General features: G+C 35.5%; 1 protein-coding gene across 8 annotated transcripts in view; it reads right to left on the reverse strand.

The window, feature by feature from the left end:
- Window positions 1-332: 332 nt before the first annotated feature.
- MTMR2 (myotubularin related protein 2) overlaps window positions 333-16,159 on the reverse strand; it is a 107,862-nt gene continuing 92,035 nt past the window's right edge. For all 8 annotated transcript variants that reach the window (XM_081239733.1, XM_081239740.1, XM_081239738.1 and 5 more), the window contains 6 exons: window positions 15,839-16,024; window positions 12,940-13,146; window positions 8,563-8,655; window positions 4,766-4,879; window positions 2,470-2,646; window positions 333-1,751 (listed from right to left, as the gene is read on the reverse strand). In XM_081239733.1, the coding sequence (XP_081095859.1) occupies window positions 1,590-1,751; window positions 2,470-2,646; window positions 4,766-4,879; window positions 8,563-8,655; window positions 12,940-13,146; window positions 15,839-16,024 (939 nt within the window). In that variant the 3' untranslated portion in view covers window positions 333-1,589. The remainder of the gene's footprint in view (window positions 1,752-2,469; window positions 2,647-4,765; window positions 4,880-8,562; window positions 8,656-12,939; window positions 13,147-15,838; window positions 16,025-16,159) is intronic.

Here is a 16,159-nt window from a genome sequence, read left to right on the forward strand (position 1 = left end):
ATACTGACAGACTGGTCACTTAAATACTGTTATAAATTTTCTTATAACAAATTTCAATGATCAAATCATTTTGGTACCAATTTTGCTAATATTGGATGTACTAATAACGGAAATTATATTTACTCATTGCAAAACCAAGAGCAGGGCAAAAGGTTCAGACTAATGAGTTAACAAGTGAAAAAACACTGATTTTGAGTATTTGATTTATCTGATCAAACTGAACATTTATTTCCCTTAGAGCAGCTGCTATGAAACACACCTTTCCTCAAAAAATTCCAAATAACATTTCTGCAAAAGAAACTTAAGGCAAACAACTTAGAACAAGGACAAAGTTTAAAAGTCAGTTGAAATTTTCTTTTAATTAAAGACCCAAGGGACAAGAAGCTCCTTTGTGTTACAGTACATAACATATGGCTCTTATACAGAGTAAAATAGACACCAGGGAGTCAAGTGTTTGTACCAGCGCTAAATTCTTACTGTAGCAGCCAAAAAGTGAAGCAGGATTTCCTTTACTGGCATTGAGACTGTAATACATTTTTACATGCAATAAATTCTTTGGTAGACTTAATCATTCAGTGGAATTACAGAATTTTCAGAGAAAAGTAAAAGTAAAATATTTCATATAAAATTTGAGCACAGTACTTCTCACCATATGCTATTTATACAGACTTCAGAAAAAAAGTGAATCCTACTAAACTTTTAAATACTGCCTCAAAATTTGCCAGTTAACTTCTCTGTGCTCAAAAAAAAAAAAAAAAATGTAACTAAAATAAAGTAGGGCAGATAATGAGTTTTTTAAATATGCTTCATGATGCTTCTAGTAATTGTGCAAATGGAAACTAATCTGAAAGATGTGGAATTCTTTGAAATCCTGGACGGCTACCACTTTCTCCTCTCCAGCCTCCTCCCAAGCACATCTGTAAGGCATCATTTTGGAACATCTATCTAATACATCTTAAATTAAGTACATAAATAATGACAGCAATAATTTTCAACTATTACTACACCATAATATCCTCAAGACTTTGCCTTATTATATGAAGAACACGAGTTTCGAATGGTGAAAGTAAATCACTTACTACAAAAAGGAAAAACCCATGATGGGCAAAGGAGCATCAAATGATATTATGACACTGAGGCCCAGTATGTATAATGCCATGAAATGTCAGTATTGGTTTGGTTTGAAAACTGATGCTCCTCCTTCTGTGCAATGAGTGCTCTTCCATCGAGAAGTATATTTCTGAAGTAGCTTGTGTTTTGATTTTACCACACACCAAAATTTCTGAGACAGCATTTTCCTTTTAAAATCAGAAACTTGTTCCCACTGTGGATCCAGGACTGAAGCATTTTAATATTCTTTGGGTGACTTATAAGATTAGTGTCATAATCATGTAATTACACATGGGGTTATTTCACTTAAACCACCTGCACTGCTACAGTTCTAAACTCATCCTAGAGAGATTTAAAATAAATAAAGTGACTTAAGTTCTCTCACAGATGGGTTCTGTATTCAGAAACTTTCTCCTCATGAAGCTGCCATTGTAATCAGAGTTCATGGCAATGACCGATGGCCCCATCCAGTAGTCCTCTCACACAACAGTCTGTACAGGAGTGACACACTGTGCAGGAGAACCAGCTCTCTCCGAGGATGAGGTTGATCGGTTGGAAATTTCTCTCTGTAGTTCCTCTACTTTCTTCTGAAGCTCTGCTCGTTTAGCAAGAAGTTCTTTATATCTGTTGTGAATGGGCTCCTACAAGAGCAGCACACCCTAAAATTATTTAACTAGGCAATCCTAAACAAACCCAAAGTCAAGTCATTCCAGTATAGAGCTCCTTCCCTAAATGCTGCAATGTGTGTGTTTTCAGCTATGGGGACCACACCCACCTTTCTAGAACATCAGTGAAAATTAACTTCAGGGACTCCTCTGACACCACTGCTCTTTTCACTGGTTTCCCTAGTGCCCCCAAGTGTTTCCACAGAATACCCTGAAACTGGTACTTAGCCAAATACAACAAATAATTAAGTAACAATGTAATCTAAAAGCCAATACTCAAAGATTTCCTGTCATTTAGTTGCAGACTTTTTAGTCTTTTAAACAGTTCTAAGCAGTAAATATTCCATAACATTTTAAAAAAATCAACCAGAATTTTGTTAGGCTTTTAACTTTCCTAAAGCTATTTTCTCCAGCCTATTAAAACAAGACCTCTAGTCCAGCGCCCTCATTTTATAGAAGAGGGGAAAAAAGACAAAACAGAAGTGACTTGTCCAAGGCCAAACAAGAGAGTCATGATAAGAACCAAGTGTACTGATTATCCCTATGTAGTGCTTTTTCTACTATGCAATTAAAACTGTTAACATGAAAAAGTGAAATATGCACAGATAATTTTTCTAGCTGCTTTAAAGGGGACGAATGTAGTTCATACAACTGCATGGATAAAAACTCGCATTGTATATTGCAGGGCATATACCTGTGGCTTCATCCGCGGATTCCACCTTACGTAGTATCCCACCCAGAGCTCTAGGTGGCGCATGCTGGCTACTGGATAAAGGACATGATTGGAATAGCTCCCATAGAGAGGATTAGTGAAGTCCTCCAGCTGACTATTTATGTAAGACCACAGTGACACAGTCCTTTTGGGAAGATTCTATAAGAAGGAAAAAGATTCTCCATTATATAAGCTAATTATACTTTAGATGGAATTTGTAAAGAGGTATATTGTGTTCATTTAAATTGTTTCAGAGGGAGAGAGAACTCAAGACACTGTGGTGACAGCCCCACTTAGATTAAAATTAGAGAGTATTGGAAAACTGTGCAGTTCTGCAAAAAGTTAAACAGAGTTACCATACCAGCAATTCCACTCTTAGGTATATACCCAAGAGAAGTGAAAACACATGCACACACAACCCAGTACACAAATGTTCAAAGTAGCATCAGTCATAGTAGCCAAAAAGTAGAAACTACCCAAAAGACCATCAACTGATAAATGGATAAAATGCAGTATATCAATACAATGGATTATTAAGTCATAAAAAGAAATGAAGTACTGATACACGCTACAAATTGAACCTTGAAAACATTATGCTAAGTGAAAGAAGCCAAACACAAAGGCCACACCCTGACTGATTTCATTTATATGAAATGTCCAGAAGAGGCAAATCAAGAGACAGTTTAGTGTTTGCCAGGGTCTGAGAGAAGAATGGGGAGCAACTACTAATAGGCATGGGTTTCTTTTCAGTGTTCTGAAATTAATGGTGGTGACGGCTATACAACTCTAGAGATGCTAAAACCCACTAAATTATACACTTTAAAAGAGTGAATTTTATGGAATGCAAATTATGGCTCAGTTTTAAAAACATTTCTTTTTTTAAAGATATAGTGAATCCTATTTGAGGCTTTCAAAAAATGGAAGTATCTTTGGAAGTTATCTATTAATTACCTAACATGCAAGAAATTCTTTTTTTGTACCAATAATTGTTTCTTTTATTGCTGAGTAGTACTACATCATATAGAAATACCACAGGTGAAGGGCATTTAGGTTGCTTTCAGTTTTCAGCCACTGTAAATAAAGCTGGTATGAACATCTGTGGGAAGAAAATCAGAATTTTGTGGGAACAAAAGCTTCTATTTCTCTAGGATAAATACCCAGTAGTGTGATTACCAGGTCCTATGGTAAGTAAATGCATAGCTTTATATACATATGTCAACTGTTTATGAGACGTTCAATAAATTCTTGATTGCCTACTATGCATGGAAATATTTACTGCATGCTACATACTGAAGATGTAACGGTGAATTAAAAAATTTAATATCGGTTGACAAGGAATTTCTAGTCTAGGAAGCACTTACTACATGGCAGTTATTATAGTGTTTTGTATGGCTTATTTTATGTAATCCTCACAACAGTAAGCAGTATTAAGTACTTAAGTAAATAAGTACTATTATCCCTACTTTACAGAAGCCTAAATTAACTTGCCCAACTCCACACAGTAAGTCAAAGATCCAAGATTTGAACCCAGGCAGCCTGGCTCCAGAGCAAGCATTCTTTGCCACTAGGCTTTATAGAAAAGCATGAAGAAACTATTTTATAGCCACATTTTTTAGAATGAAAATTGAAGCAGAGGGAGACACTAATCAAGATAATTTAGAATTTCATACATAGGATAGATGTATTTTGAGGAAGACAACTTGAAATGTAATCCTTACAAGGTTTCTTCTAAATAATATCAACACTTAAAAGTGGTAACTCTGGGCTAGTGGGGTAACAAATTTTAACTTTCTACTTAGTATCTTTTCAGTGTTCGAATGTTTTATGGTATTATTTTACAATTTTAAAAAAACCTAAAATGGCTCATACATATGCAGAATATATTTGGGGAAGTGAGCTGTCCATTCATTCAAATATTTTTTTTTGCTCATTATATTTTTCTGCACCTGTTTTGATGGATTTCCATCCTGCAGGGAGTAACAGGTACATGGGCACTCCTAAGACTCCACATACTTCAGTTCTCTTTAGGAGACACTGCTTCCTACCCATAAACTCAACTGACAGCTGGCTAGCATGTTCAGCCTTGTGACAGAGGTGCTTTAAAATAGATCAGGTTCAGATGTATGGAAAGAAGCATATTACAGCATATAAAATAAAATATAGCTAAAGGAATCATCCAAAAGAACAACTGTTCAGCTGAAATCCATCAGAGGATGCACTCTAGTAGAGAAAGCACATATTAGGGATACAGGGGGGAGGGTCAGGGCTCATGTTTTACCTCTTTTCCTCTCTGCTGTTCACTGTTACAGAGGAATGTTCCAAACAAACAGCTATATAGGTGGTCCAAAATGGTAATGAGAAAGTATTCATTGAATTCAAATGCTGTAGGAAACTGCAAAATCAAACACCACAAACACACAAAATTATTAAGAAATCTTCTCAAGCATATTCATCCCTGTATACTGGCAGATACTTTGTAATACTTCTTAAAATTAGGCTAAACAATATTCAAGACTATATATTTCTAAGCCATTATGGTATTATCTGCTTGGTCTTCTGTTCAAAATTATTTTCTGAGGTAATTTTTCCTAATATCTCCTTTTCTTGTACAGTAAGAGTCTGAATGGTCTGATCTTAATGTTTCTGCATCCGTTTGTATCAGTTAACCCTCAACTTGAGCCTAATAAATTCTGACTTGTCTTTCTCTGCCAAAAATGACCATAAGCAACATAGGAAAATGTTTCTTTAAATCTTCAACAACATAGTTTTGTTTTTAGGAATTACACAAAAAAATATCGACGTCTCCAGAAAATGTCAGCAATGCACAAAAGTGAATTCCAAGGCAGACATGCAGATCATTTAAAAGTCAACCTACTTATCTTTTCAAGGAACATGCACTCAAACCAGGATATCTTGTAATCCAGTACTTTGGCAGCCTCTTTCTAAAAAAAGAAAATTCACTGTCTCTTTAACCTAGGACAAGTGCTTGACTGGATGTCTTGCTATTACACAAACAACACAATTTTGGGGGAATGTATCAAGGACCAATTACAGATACCAGGAAGGAGGGTAAGGGATTTAGTATAATCCATCCTATCCATCTAATGTTTCAAGAATTATTTGAAAGCTTCTATGTAGGACTGTACCATTTATAGGACTGTGAAAAGGAATTCCATGAATATTTGGATCGTGGATTTGGGAAATAAATATTGGTGCCAAATTTTTCTTAGAATGATCCCTACCCCATAGTGGAGGAAAACAGTATGAACTGCATGCAAAAGGGACAGGGATGCAAACAACTTTGCCTTGAAGTTTCCTAAATTTATAAGCACAGTAACATGGCAAATTTATCTTCTCAAACAATTTATCTTCTCGAACAATTCATCCTTGAATAATAATTTTTGTGGCTGTGAAGCAAATGAAGCAGGTAATAAAGCACATGCCAACATAAAGCCAATCAATTGTAAGAAACTTTGTCAAATCCCATTCATTCATTTACAGAACAAATCCCATCTCCTGTACTGTTTTTCTTTTTTTAATTTTTTACTTATTTATTTTTAGCTGCGTTGGGTCTTCGTTGCTCCGTGCAGGCTTTCTCTAGTTGCAGCGAGCTGGGGCTACTCTTCATTGCAGTGCATGGGCTTCTCATTGCAGTGGCTTCTCTTATCGAGGAGCATGGGCTCTAGGCGCACAGGCTTCAGTAGTGGCACGTGGGCTCAGCAGTTGTAGCTCACAGGCTGTAGAGCACAGGCTCAGTAGTTGTGGCACACAGGCTTAGCCCACAGCATGTGGCATCTTCCCAGTCCAGGGATTGAACCCGTGTCCCCTGCACTGGCAGGTGGACTCAACCACTGCACCACGAGGGAAGTCGCCCCATCTCCTGTACTGTTACACACTCTTAACAGCCTTATTTATTAGCCAACCATGAATGCACCCTGACTCATTACATAGCAAGCCAAAGGAGCTAAGCCTATGATTAGTCTTTCATCTTTGTGGCAAAACTATTATCTCAGTTATGAGAAGATGGCTTAATCAGTGAGCATTTCCTCACAACAAAACTAAAATAGCATTATTTTAGAGCATTATTTAAATAGAGTACTAAGTGCTGCTATTGTTTTTAAAATTCTGAGCAGAGGAGGAATATTTCGTTTCCTTACATGTTTAAAATCTAAAGGGCCCTTTATCAACTGCTTCCTGATCCCAGGACTGAGGGGATGAGGATGAGGGCAGAAGGAGATATAGAATCTGGCTAATTACATTATTGGTCCCATTTTAACAAATTTGCTATTTAAATCTCTGCACATTCAATTATTCATAAAACTGATTATTGCCAATAAACATTATTACTATCTAACACATTCAATGCTCAGGAAGAAAATATCATGCAGAAAAATATAAGAAGACATTTACAATAAAGACTCACAACTATAGTGGTATTTTAAGTTCTATCAATGAAACAAGATTAAACTGGTATTTCATTATTTAACTTAAGCTCAAAATTAGAGTTAAATTGCTTTTACATATACAGCATATAAAAAGTTAACACAACTACTTAGAAAGAAATGCATTTGTCATGTACTCTTCTATGTGAACAATTGGTAAATGTGACTGATTTTGTTTTTCTAACAAATATACCAGAACTAATAGTTCACACACAGTGCTCCTTTCAAGGTATGTTCCCCAGAAAGCAGTACACTTAACCATCAATGATGACTTCTGTAGTCCTTTGATATGGCATATTTGATTTTTACCAACATTGTCAAATATTACTTAAAGATTGATAATGGTCAAAAGTAGGTCCTATTGTTTTTGGTCAAACACCCCCCCCCAAAAAAAAGGATTGATAAGCATTTGTAATATCTAATATATCGAACACTATCTCAAAGGCAGTTCCAAAGGAAAAATTCAAACCTACTCCAAGAAGCAGTAAACATTATTAAACTAATAAGCATGTTGTACCTCCCTTCCTCCTTGTATGCCAAGGGCCTAATTTGTAGAACAAAACTGAATTGTATACACATTTGTATCACATGTGTTAAAATACCAGCCTTAACAAACAGTACTCATATCTATTACGACACTTCATTTAAGCCAGCAGGTTTCAAAACAATCCACCCAAATTGCAATGCTTATGGGAGAAAAATAAACTATTCGATATGTAATTAATGTGTTTCACTTGAGGATCACCATTTTTCTCTTAATGAAATTAAGAGTATTTTATTGAAGCCAGAACACAATCCTAAAGCCAAGCAGAGCCAGCAACTGCCCTACTTTATATTCCTGTGGCAGTCTAATGAAAAACTAACCAGGCTCCCAGTTGTTTGAGGCCTCATAAAACTCTTGGATAAATAATTAACTGAAAAAAAAATTAACTAATACACCAATGAACTGTATCTAACTTTTGGCTTCTGAGATTGTTTTTCCTGAGTTAAACATTTTTAAGACACCAATTCCTTGCCTCATTAGTGAACTGATCCCATAATAAATCAGGTGTTTTTCAATCTCCTCTGGCATCTTTCCAAAAGACTAAATCTATTTACAGTAATATTTCAAATCGTTTGCTAGAATGTTAAGTCTAAAAAAACATAATCTTTCTCTCTCTCCATACCTAAAAACAAAAAGAACTGAATCTATTACATACATACCTTGCCATAATTTCCATCTAAATACATTTTTCCATCAAAAGTGCTTAAAACAGGATTTCATTTCGCTTGAGTTACCTAGCCTATTTCATTTCTTCACCTCCTTTAGCAATGTACAGATGAGTTTCTGGGTGAATATAAAGCCATTATTTAACACTACTTGTCCAAAACAAAAGAGGAAACCTCTCAGGGGTTATTATCAATGCCATGCATTGAAATGCTAATGGAATCAAATTGTCAAGTGTTTAATACTACCTCCAAATAATATCCTTTAACTTAATTCATAATGTAATAATAGGTAATAGTTCTAGTACCTAGAAAACTTACAAGAATTTCCATTTTACATGAAATGTAAGATAATCAGTGATCAAATCCAACTCTGACTGGATAGCTTAAAAGAGAGATGTAAGAATGGATATCCCAGATAAATTACCTGTCTTGTCATTTGCCAGACACAGTCAATAAACTGAAGAAAAACAGGTGATCTGTCTGCATCTGCATGGTTCTTATCTCCATGGCCAAGTCTCTGAAGCAAAGAATGAAATATTACATGAGCTTTGTGGGATTTTTCAGCTTTTAATGAAAGTAATTTTATTTTCCAAGAAAAGTAATATTTGCTCAATATTTTTAAAAATTCAGAATATCTTTTTAAAAGAGCACTGCAAGGAAAATAAGAAATCACCATAATCCCACCAAGCAGAAATCTCTATCAACATTTCAATGTGCAAACTGCCAGGTTATTTCCTAACATGAGACACTTGTAACAGGAATTACAATTCAGTTTAGTAAATAAAACTCAGATCCTAAAAGGCTGATAATGGGACACAGGAGCAGCCAGACCTCAGAGCCCAGATTTTTCTTCTGGAGATTTTGCCCTGAATATTAACAGTTCCTTGTACACTAGCTTCAGGAAGCACCCTTCTCCTTTAACACCTTGGCCAGTGCATGAAGGGGACCTGTTGCATCTGAGCTCCAGACTGTCTTTCAAAAAGAATCACAGCACAAATCTTTGAAAACTTTTTAAAAATGCTTGACATCTCCCTTCAAGCATGCACTCAGTTACTTTCTCAATTTTTTCTTCTCCTCTGAGGACTTCTGCCCCCAGTGACTGAGGTAAACCTCTACTCTGTACCCAAAAACAGTGATTCTAGAAGTATGATCCACAGACTTCCGGCAGCAAGGCAGGTCTGTGAGTTCAAAACTATTTTTATAATATTACTAAGACACGTTTTGCCTTTTTCAATGTGTTGACATTTGCACTACTGGTGTAAAAGTGATGAAGGATGAAAACTTTTGGTACCTTAGGAGGAATCAAGAAGCAAGGCATTGAAATCAATCTATACTAGCAGTTATTATATTCTTCCCTGCCATTCCCTGCCAAACACGTGCAGTTAAAGAAGAAAAAAAAAGCCAATCTCTCTTAAGCCAGTTTCCTTGATGAAGCAGTAAAAATTATTAACTTTATTAAATCTCCCCACTTGAGTACAAATTTTTTAAGTATCCTATTAACAAAATGGGAAATACACATAATATGCTTCTGCTGCAGACTTAAGTAGGATGGTAGGAAACACGGCTTTTTCATGGAACATCATTTTGACTTGAAAGAACAATATATGAACTATGATTATTAAGACTTGAATATCTTGCAGACATTTTTTTGAAAATGTACAAAAGTGAATGCGTCACTTCAAGGAAAACAATGGACAGTATTTGTTACCAATGATACAATTCAAGTTTTTGAGTGAAAATTAGATTTGGGGGAAATTTTTATCTGCTACAATGAGTTTGATAATACTTTTCTGATAAAATCAGTAGTGGTATTAACAAATGTGACTATATTATATAATGAAATGCATTAATATTGGAAGGGCTGTGGAAATCAGTAAGCCAGTATTTTCCAAATTACCAACACTTGATGTTACGAAATCATGCATGGGTAAGAGATCTATTTATTCTAAGTGCAAGACAGACCAAAGGAATTTAATAGAACAAACAACGAAAAATTCATTGAGTTAGTTTTGGATTCCACATTACAATTAACTGCTAAGAAACTACCATTTGTCGAGTTTTGGCACAGTATCAAAGAAAAATATCCACAATTCCCTGAAAAAAATTAAAATACTCTCTCTGTTTCAACCTACATATCTGTGTGTGGTCAGATTTTCCTCATTTCTGCAACCAACAGAACATATTGCAACAGATTGAATGCACAAGGAGACATGAAATTCAGCTATCTTCTATTAAGCCAGACATTAGAGAAATTTGCAAAAAATGTAGAATAATGCCACTCTTCTCATTAAACTTCTTTATTTGTTTTGGAAAATATAGTTATTTTTCTTTAAAATGTTATTTATGTTAATATATAATAGTACTATGGTTTGAATGTTTGTGTTCCCCCAAAATTCACATGTTGAAATCCTAATGCCCAGTGTGATGGTATTAGGAGCTAACTAGGTCATGAGGGTGGAATCCTCATGAATAGGATTAATGCTCTTATCAAAAGAGACCCCACAAAAAAAAAAAAAAAAAAGAGACCCCACAGAGGCCCCAGCCCTCTTCCACCATTCAAGAACACAGCAAAATGTTGGCAGTCTGCAACCCGGAAAAGGACCTTTACCAGAAGGCCATGCTGGCACTCTGAACTTGGACTTCCAGCCGTCAAAACTGTGAGAAATATAGCCATCCAAATGGACTAAGAAAACAGATTTATTTCTTTAAATAATATTTAAATTTTTAAAATTTAATTTCTAATATGGTAAATACTGATAGATATAAACAAAGTTCTTTCGGGTCATCAATAATTGTTAAAAAAGGAAAGAGGTCCAGAAATCAAAAAGTTTGAGAATCATTACCCTGTATTAACCATGTGAGAATACCCTCTTGATCAGATGTCCTTTAACTGTCAAATTCTGCTTTCAGATAACAACTAAGGGGGAAAAAATGGAGTAGGTAACCAGAGTCAACAATTTAGGAATCCACTGCAACGCTAAGCGGTCTGAAATATTTATGATTTTGGCTACATTTATATGAACATGTACAGCTTTGGCTGACTAACACTTCATTCTTTTTTTTTTTAATGGTCTTTTCATGGTAAGTACATTTTATAGAGAATTGAAAAACATGAGCTATTTGAATAGATACTCCAGATGACCAATTTTATTTAACAGTTCAAGTTCAAAAGAGCAGACTACCTTTAAATGTCCGTTTCTTGCAAGTTTTTTTTATAAACACTGCTGGCAGCTACTGGATACTAATGGTTAACATTAGAGACAGCATCTGAGCAAACATGTTTCAGAAAGTCTTTCAGCTAATCTAGGAAAATGCTGCCAAAAATCACACTCTCAGGGGCTTCAAGGCCTCTGAACAATCTTAACTCTCATCTCCAGATTTTCTAAACCTGCCCCTCCCTCGACTCTACTCCAGCCACACTCAGTCCCACCCAGTGTGAGACATTTGCTCACACTGCTCCTCTTTCTTGGGAAAATATTCCTGCTCCGCACTCTCTAAATTCTATGATTACAGCTAACATATACCACGGATGGGCATACTGGGAACCAAGGCCTACAAGGTAACTGTTCCCAAGTTTGCTGATTCCGAATTTAGTGTTTAGCAGAAACACAGCTAAAAACCACTTGAATGTTTATTTAATTAAAAGCTACATGAATCTAAAGTATGTTGTAACAAAAAGCAAATACAAAAGCATAGTATCCTTTAAAAGGGACATAATAACCCCATTCCTCTATTTTAGGGACTACTACACTTTTGGGTACCACACTTGTAGAAAGCCATGAGCAAAGTCCAGAGGACAAAGGGGAGGGTGAGGGGATTAGGATGAGGAAAGACTGAAGAAAATGGACATTTTGCCAGAACTGAAGATTATGACTGACCCAGGAAGACAGCTACTTTCAAATATTTGCAGGGCTACCTTATTTGGATTAGTAGTCATATTTGTTCTTCTTATCTCCAAAGGGGAATGTAAGAAAATGAGAAGTAAATTTTAATTCACTATGAAGAAAAAGTTTGTAGTAGGTAGACTTTCTTCAGTGAGACTGGACAGCCTCAGGAAGGGACTTGCTGCTTATTTCTGAAGGTGTTAATGAAGAAACCAAACAACCATTTCACGGGGACACCAGAGAAGACATTCAACAGTTAATGCCTGGACTCTGAGCCCTTCCAACTTTTAGATTTGATACGAACGACAACATCAAAATAAATTTTAAGTCATATAGAGGGCACAAAAATTTGTCATTTCCATAAAACTAACTGCAACACTTTCCATACATATGGTCATTAAGAAGGGTAATAGAAAAGCTATTTTATTCCCAACTCTAAATTAAATTATTTTTTCTGTTATTTCTTTTAGTCCCAGTCTAAATTGTTTTAGACCCTGATCCTCTGTGTGAGTAGTGCTACTTTGTAGGGCTACTTTAAATTAAGAATAATAGGCCAGTCTCACGTTTTTTTAAGTCTACAGGAAAAGCTAGAAGCGCCCTGTAGCTCCATAACAGTCCATGCTGCTCTGAACTATCATTTGAAGGTGCAAGTCACAGAAGGGTATCTCCTATTCCTGATAGAGAGTATGGAAGAGATTGGGCCAGACGCCTGACAAACAGCTAACCCTGGCTCCAGACTGCAGAGCCACAGCAGGATAACCTAGTGCTTCCAAAACAAGCCCAAGGTTCTCTTGGGATGTTTACCCATTCAAACAAAGGATCAGATTTAGACAAATATCTAGTGAGTAAAGGCATGATTTTCACACGCCTTACATGACATGCATATGTGATACACTGAGTCACGGTTCTTTACTCACAAGCTGAAATCGATGTCCAAAGCTTAGCCACTCTTTTTCCACAAGGACTTCAAATCCTCGGATGGTTCGGTAGTATCCATCCAACATGAGCATGGCCAGGGAGGTCAGCTGAGCTGTGCGATCCCAGCCATCACTGCAGTGGACTACCACAGACGTCTTTCCTGACTCTACTTTGTCAGCAATCCTAAGAGCCCCTGCGAGAATAAGCTGCAGACAGACTTTTTAAATTAATTTTTTTAAAAATTAAATGCTTCCTTCTTCAAAATTTACTAATAGAGTTTTGTTTAGAGATGACTCAATACCATGTGGAGAAAAAAACATCAGTCCCTTCCTAAAAAGAATTTTTGTGAATGGTAGAAGATACATAAATTTTGCTTTTAAAACAAAAAAAATCTCATAAATGCAGACTCCTATTAATCCGCACAATGAAATATCCAAACAAAAGGTGCCTTTGAGTTCTAAACAAATAAAAAATATGAGTAAGAGGAAAGAAGGATTAAGTTCTAAAGAGATCTATTTCTGAGAATCTTCAAATATTCCAACATCATCCATTTAAATAAAAATAATACACCAACTTTAGTCTTACCTGTTATTTAAAACAATGATACTTAACCAAATTAGAATATGAAAGCAATAAAGTTGGATATTTTAAAATATTCTACAGCTTCTATAGCATTTATTCTACTGTTTTTATATACATCATATAGTATACAGCAAGCACAGTATAAAACTTCACAGTAAGCTGCTTTTTTTGTATCAGTATGAATGGAAAATTCTGATCGGACCAATATATTACCATGTCAATTTAACTGGTATCTAAAATAATTTCAGGGTTTTTTTTAAAATATGCAAAGACTCTGTAAAATAATTTACCTTTTCTGAAGCTGATCTTGAGTTAAAACTAGACAGAATTAGATGTAACCAAAAAAGAAACACAAAGTATGATATCCTTTAAAATGAACAATATAGCCATATTTTTCTCTGCAATGGCCAAATCATACTTAAAGAACAGCATGATTACACAAACATAGATAAGAATGAAAGAAAAGATATACTAGGCTTAGAGAATCTCATGATGACCTCCTTTTGATTATAACTGTAGGCATATTCTGGAAGTGAGGTACTCTGAGGCAATCTCAATCTTGACTATGCATCAGAGTCATTTGTGAGCATTAAAAAAAACAAAAACAAACACCTGGTCCCCATTCTCCACTAATCCTAACTCACTATTTTAAATAACTTCTACCTAAAATTCAAATGTATATCCAAACTTACACATCACTGACCCAAAGGATTAAAACAGCTGGGGAGTTAAGACTGACAAGAAAGAGTTATCCAAAGTGGTCATTTTCATTGATTGATTGATTGATTCATTCATTCAAAAGATAAACATTTACGGAGTCCCCTACCATGTGGCAGGCACAGCTCGAGGTGTTGGAAATAGAGCAGCAAACAGAACAAAGTGCTGGCTTAACGAAGTTTACATTCTACTTAGGTGAGGCCAGCCAGGTGCAAATAAAGAAAGAAATACACAGTGTGTCAGAGGGCAGTAAGTGAAAAAGCACCATCTAGGTCTAGGGAGTGCTGGCAGAACTGCTATTTTATATGGAGTGGTTGGGAAAGGCATCTTTGAGAAAGTGATATTTGAGCAGAGATTTAAAGAAAGTAAGTGGGTAAGCCTTGCAGGTGTGAGGACTGGGGGAGGAGAAAGTGGTCCAGACACAACTGTACCTCTTAAACTTCTAAGGAAACGTATTTCGGTTATAGCCAGATTTTTGGAGAGAATGTTGTACCTGCTAAAAATTGACCTGGAACTTACAGAATGCTGCAATTTATGTTAGTTCTGAATCAAGTCTTATCGTTTTCTACTTATACATCATACAATGCAACAGATGGTCCCATGACCATTATCTTTAACAGAAGAGTGTGTTTACACTTTGCTACATTCAAGCTTCTATGTTTCTAGAAGAGAAACAGTAATCAAAATAGTCTATAATTTTCATTAGGTCAATTTAGCTTTCAATTCTGTCTTAGTTTTAGAGGTTTTAATGTGAGTACAATCTGCTCCTTCTTAACATGAAAAATCTCATTTCCATTTAATTCATAATATGAATATATGTGGTCATATATATTATAGAAATCTATATTTTGGTAAGGTCTCTTACTGAAATTCAGATACTATCTGAAAATATTTGTAACTATATTAACTGAAATAACATTTGGTGCTTCAAACATTATATATATTAACATATTAGGCAAGCTAGGGCTCACATGGTAGTCTCCAAATCATTTAGCATTCAAATAGTATCCTTCATTTAACTACTTCACCTCATGTGACTGACCAGAATGGTTTTCACAAGCCATGCAACAATTATTTATTGAGTGCTTTATTCATATCATATAGTGCTGCCCTGGTTCCTGAGGGGACAAAGAAGAAATATGATTTAGCCTGTCCTACTCTCCATGAATTAGCAATATATGTTGGGTGACACATAAAAGTAATTAAATCAAGTGCATGGTAACACCTGATTAGCTGGAAAGCAAAAGTAAAGTGAAAAGTTCAGAGAAAATGAAAACGAATGCAATCTGGGAAGACTTCATGGAAGAAATGAAATATGAGCTGGGATCTGAAGGATGGGCAGAATTCAGATAGGATGGGAAAGAGAGGGAAAAAAAGAAGTACAACTGAACCAAATGCATAACACAGAAAACTAATTCATTCAGGCACCAAAACTTAAAAGTAGTTCTAATTATCAAAGCAGTTATCAATTTTTCGCTGTTTAAGAAGGTACTTTCATCTTGACTTCAATTGTAAGAAAAGAGCCGATATAGACAAAAGGGCAGAGAAAGTCCTTGTTTGATATTCTATGATAGTTTAAAGAAATAATAACATACCCACCTTAATATGCTCTAGCCAGTGAGTAGATTCCAAGTTAGACAACCAGTGGGTCTCCTCAATGTTGGGGTACACAATCTCCTTAAGTTTTCGTAAAGATTCTCTCATAACATGGATATTGTGGATATCTAGGAAAACTAGCTCTGCATTTTGATAGGCATCTTCACTTTCATAACCTCCACCTTTTGCCTGGAAAAAAAAAAGCAAACATCACAGGAAATCATAAATGAATTCACATTCATTGTATGTTGACATCCCCAAGAATGCCACAAAATATCCAATAGAATCAAAGATGATACACATTACTGATGGATAGGAAAACTC

Source organism: Mesoplodon bidens (assembly GCF_964165515.1).
Source record: "Mesoplodon bidens genome assembly, chromosome: 7".
NCBI lineage: Eukaryota > Metazoa > Chordata > Mammalia > Artiodactyla > Ziphiidae > Mesoplodon > Mesoplodon bidens.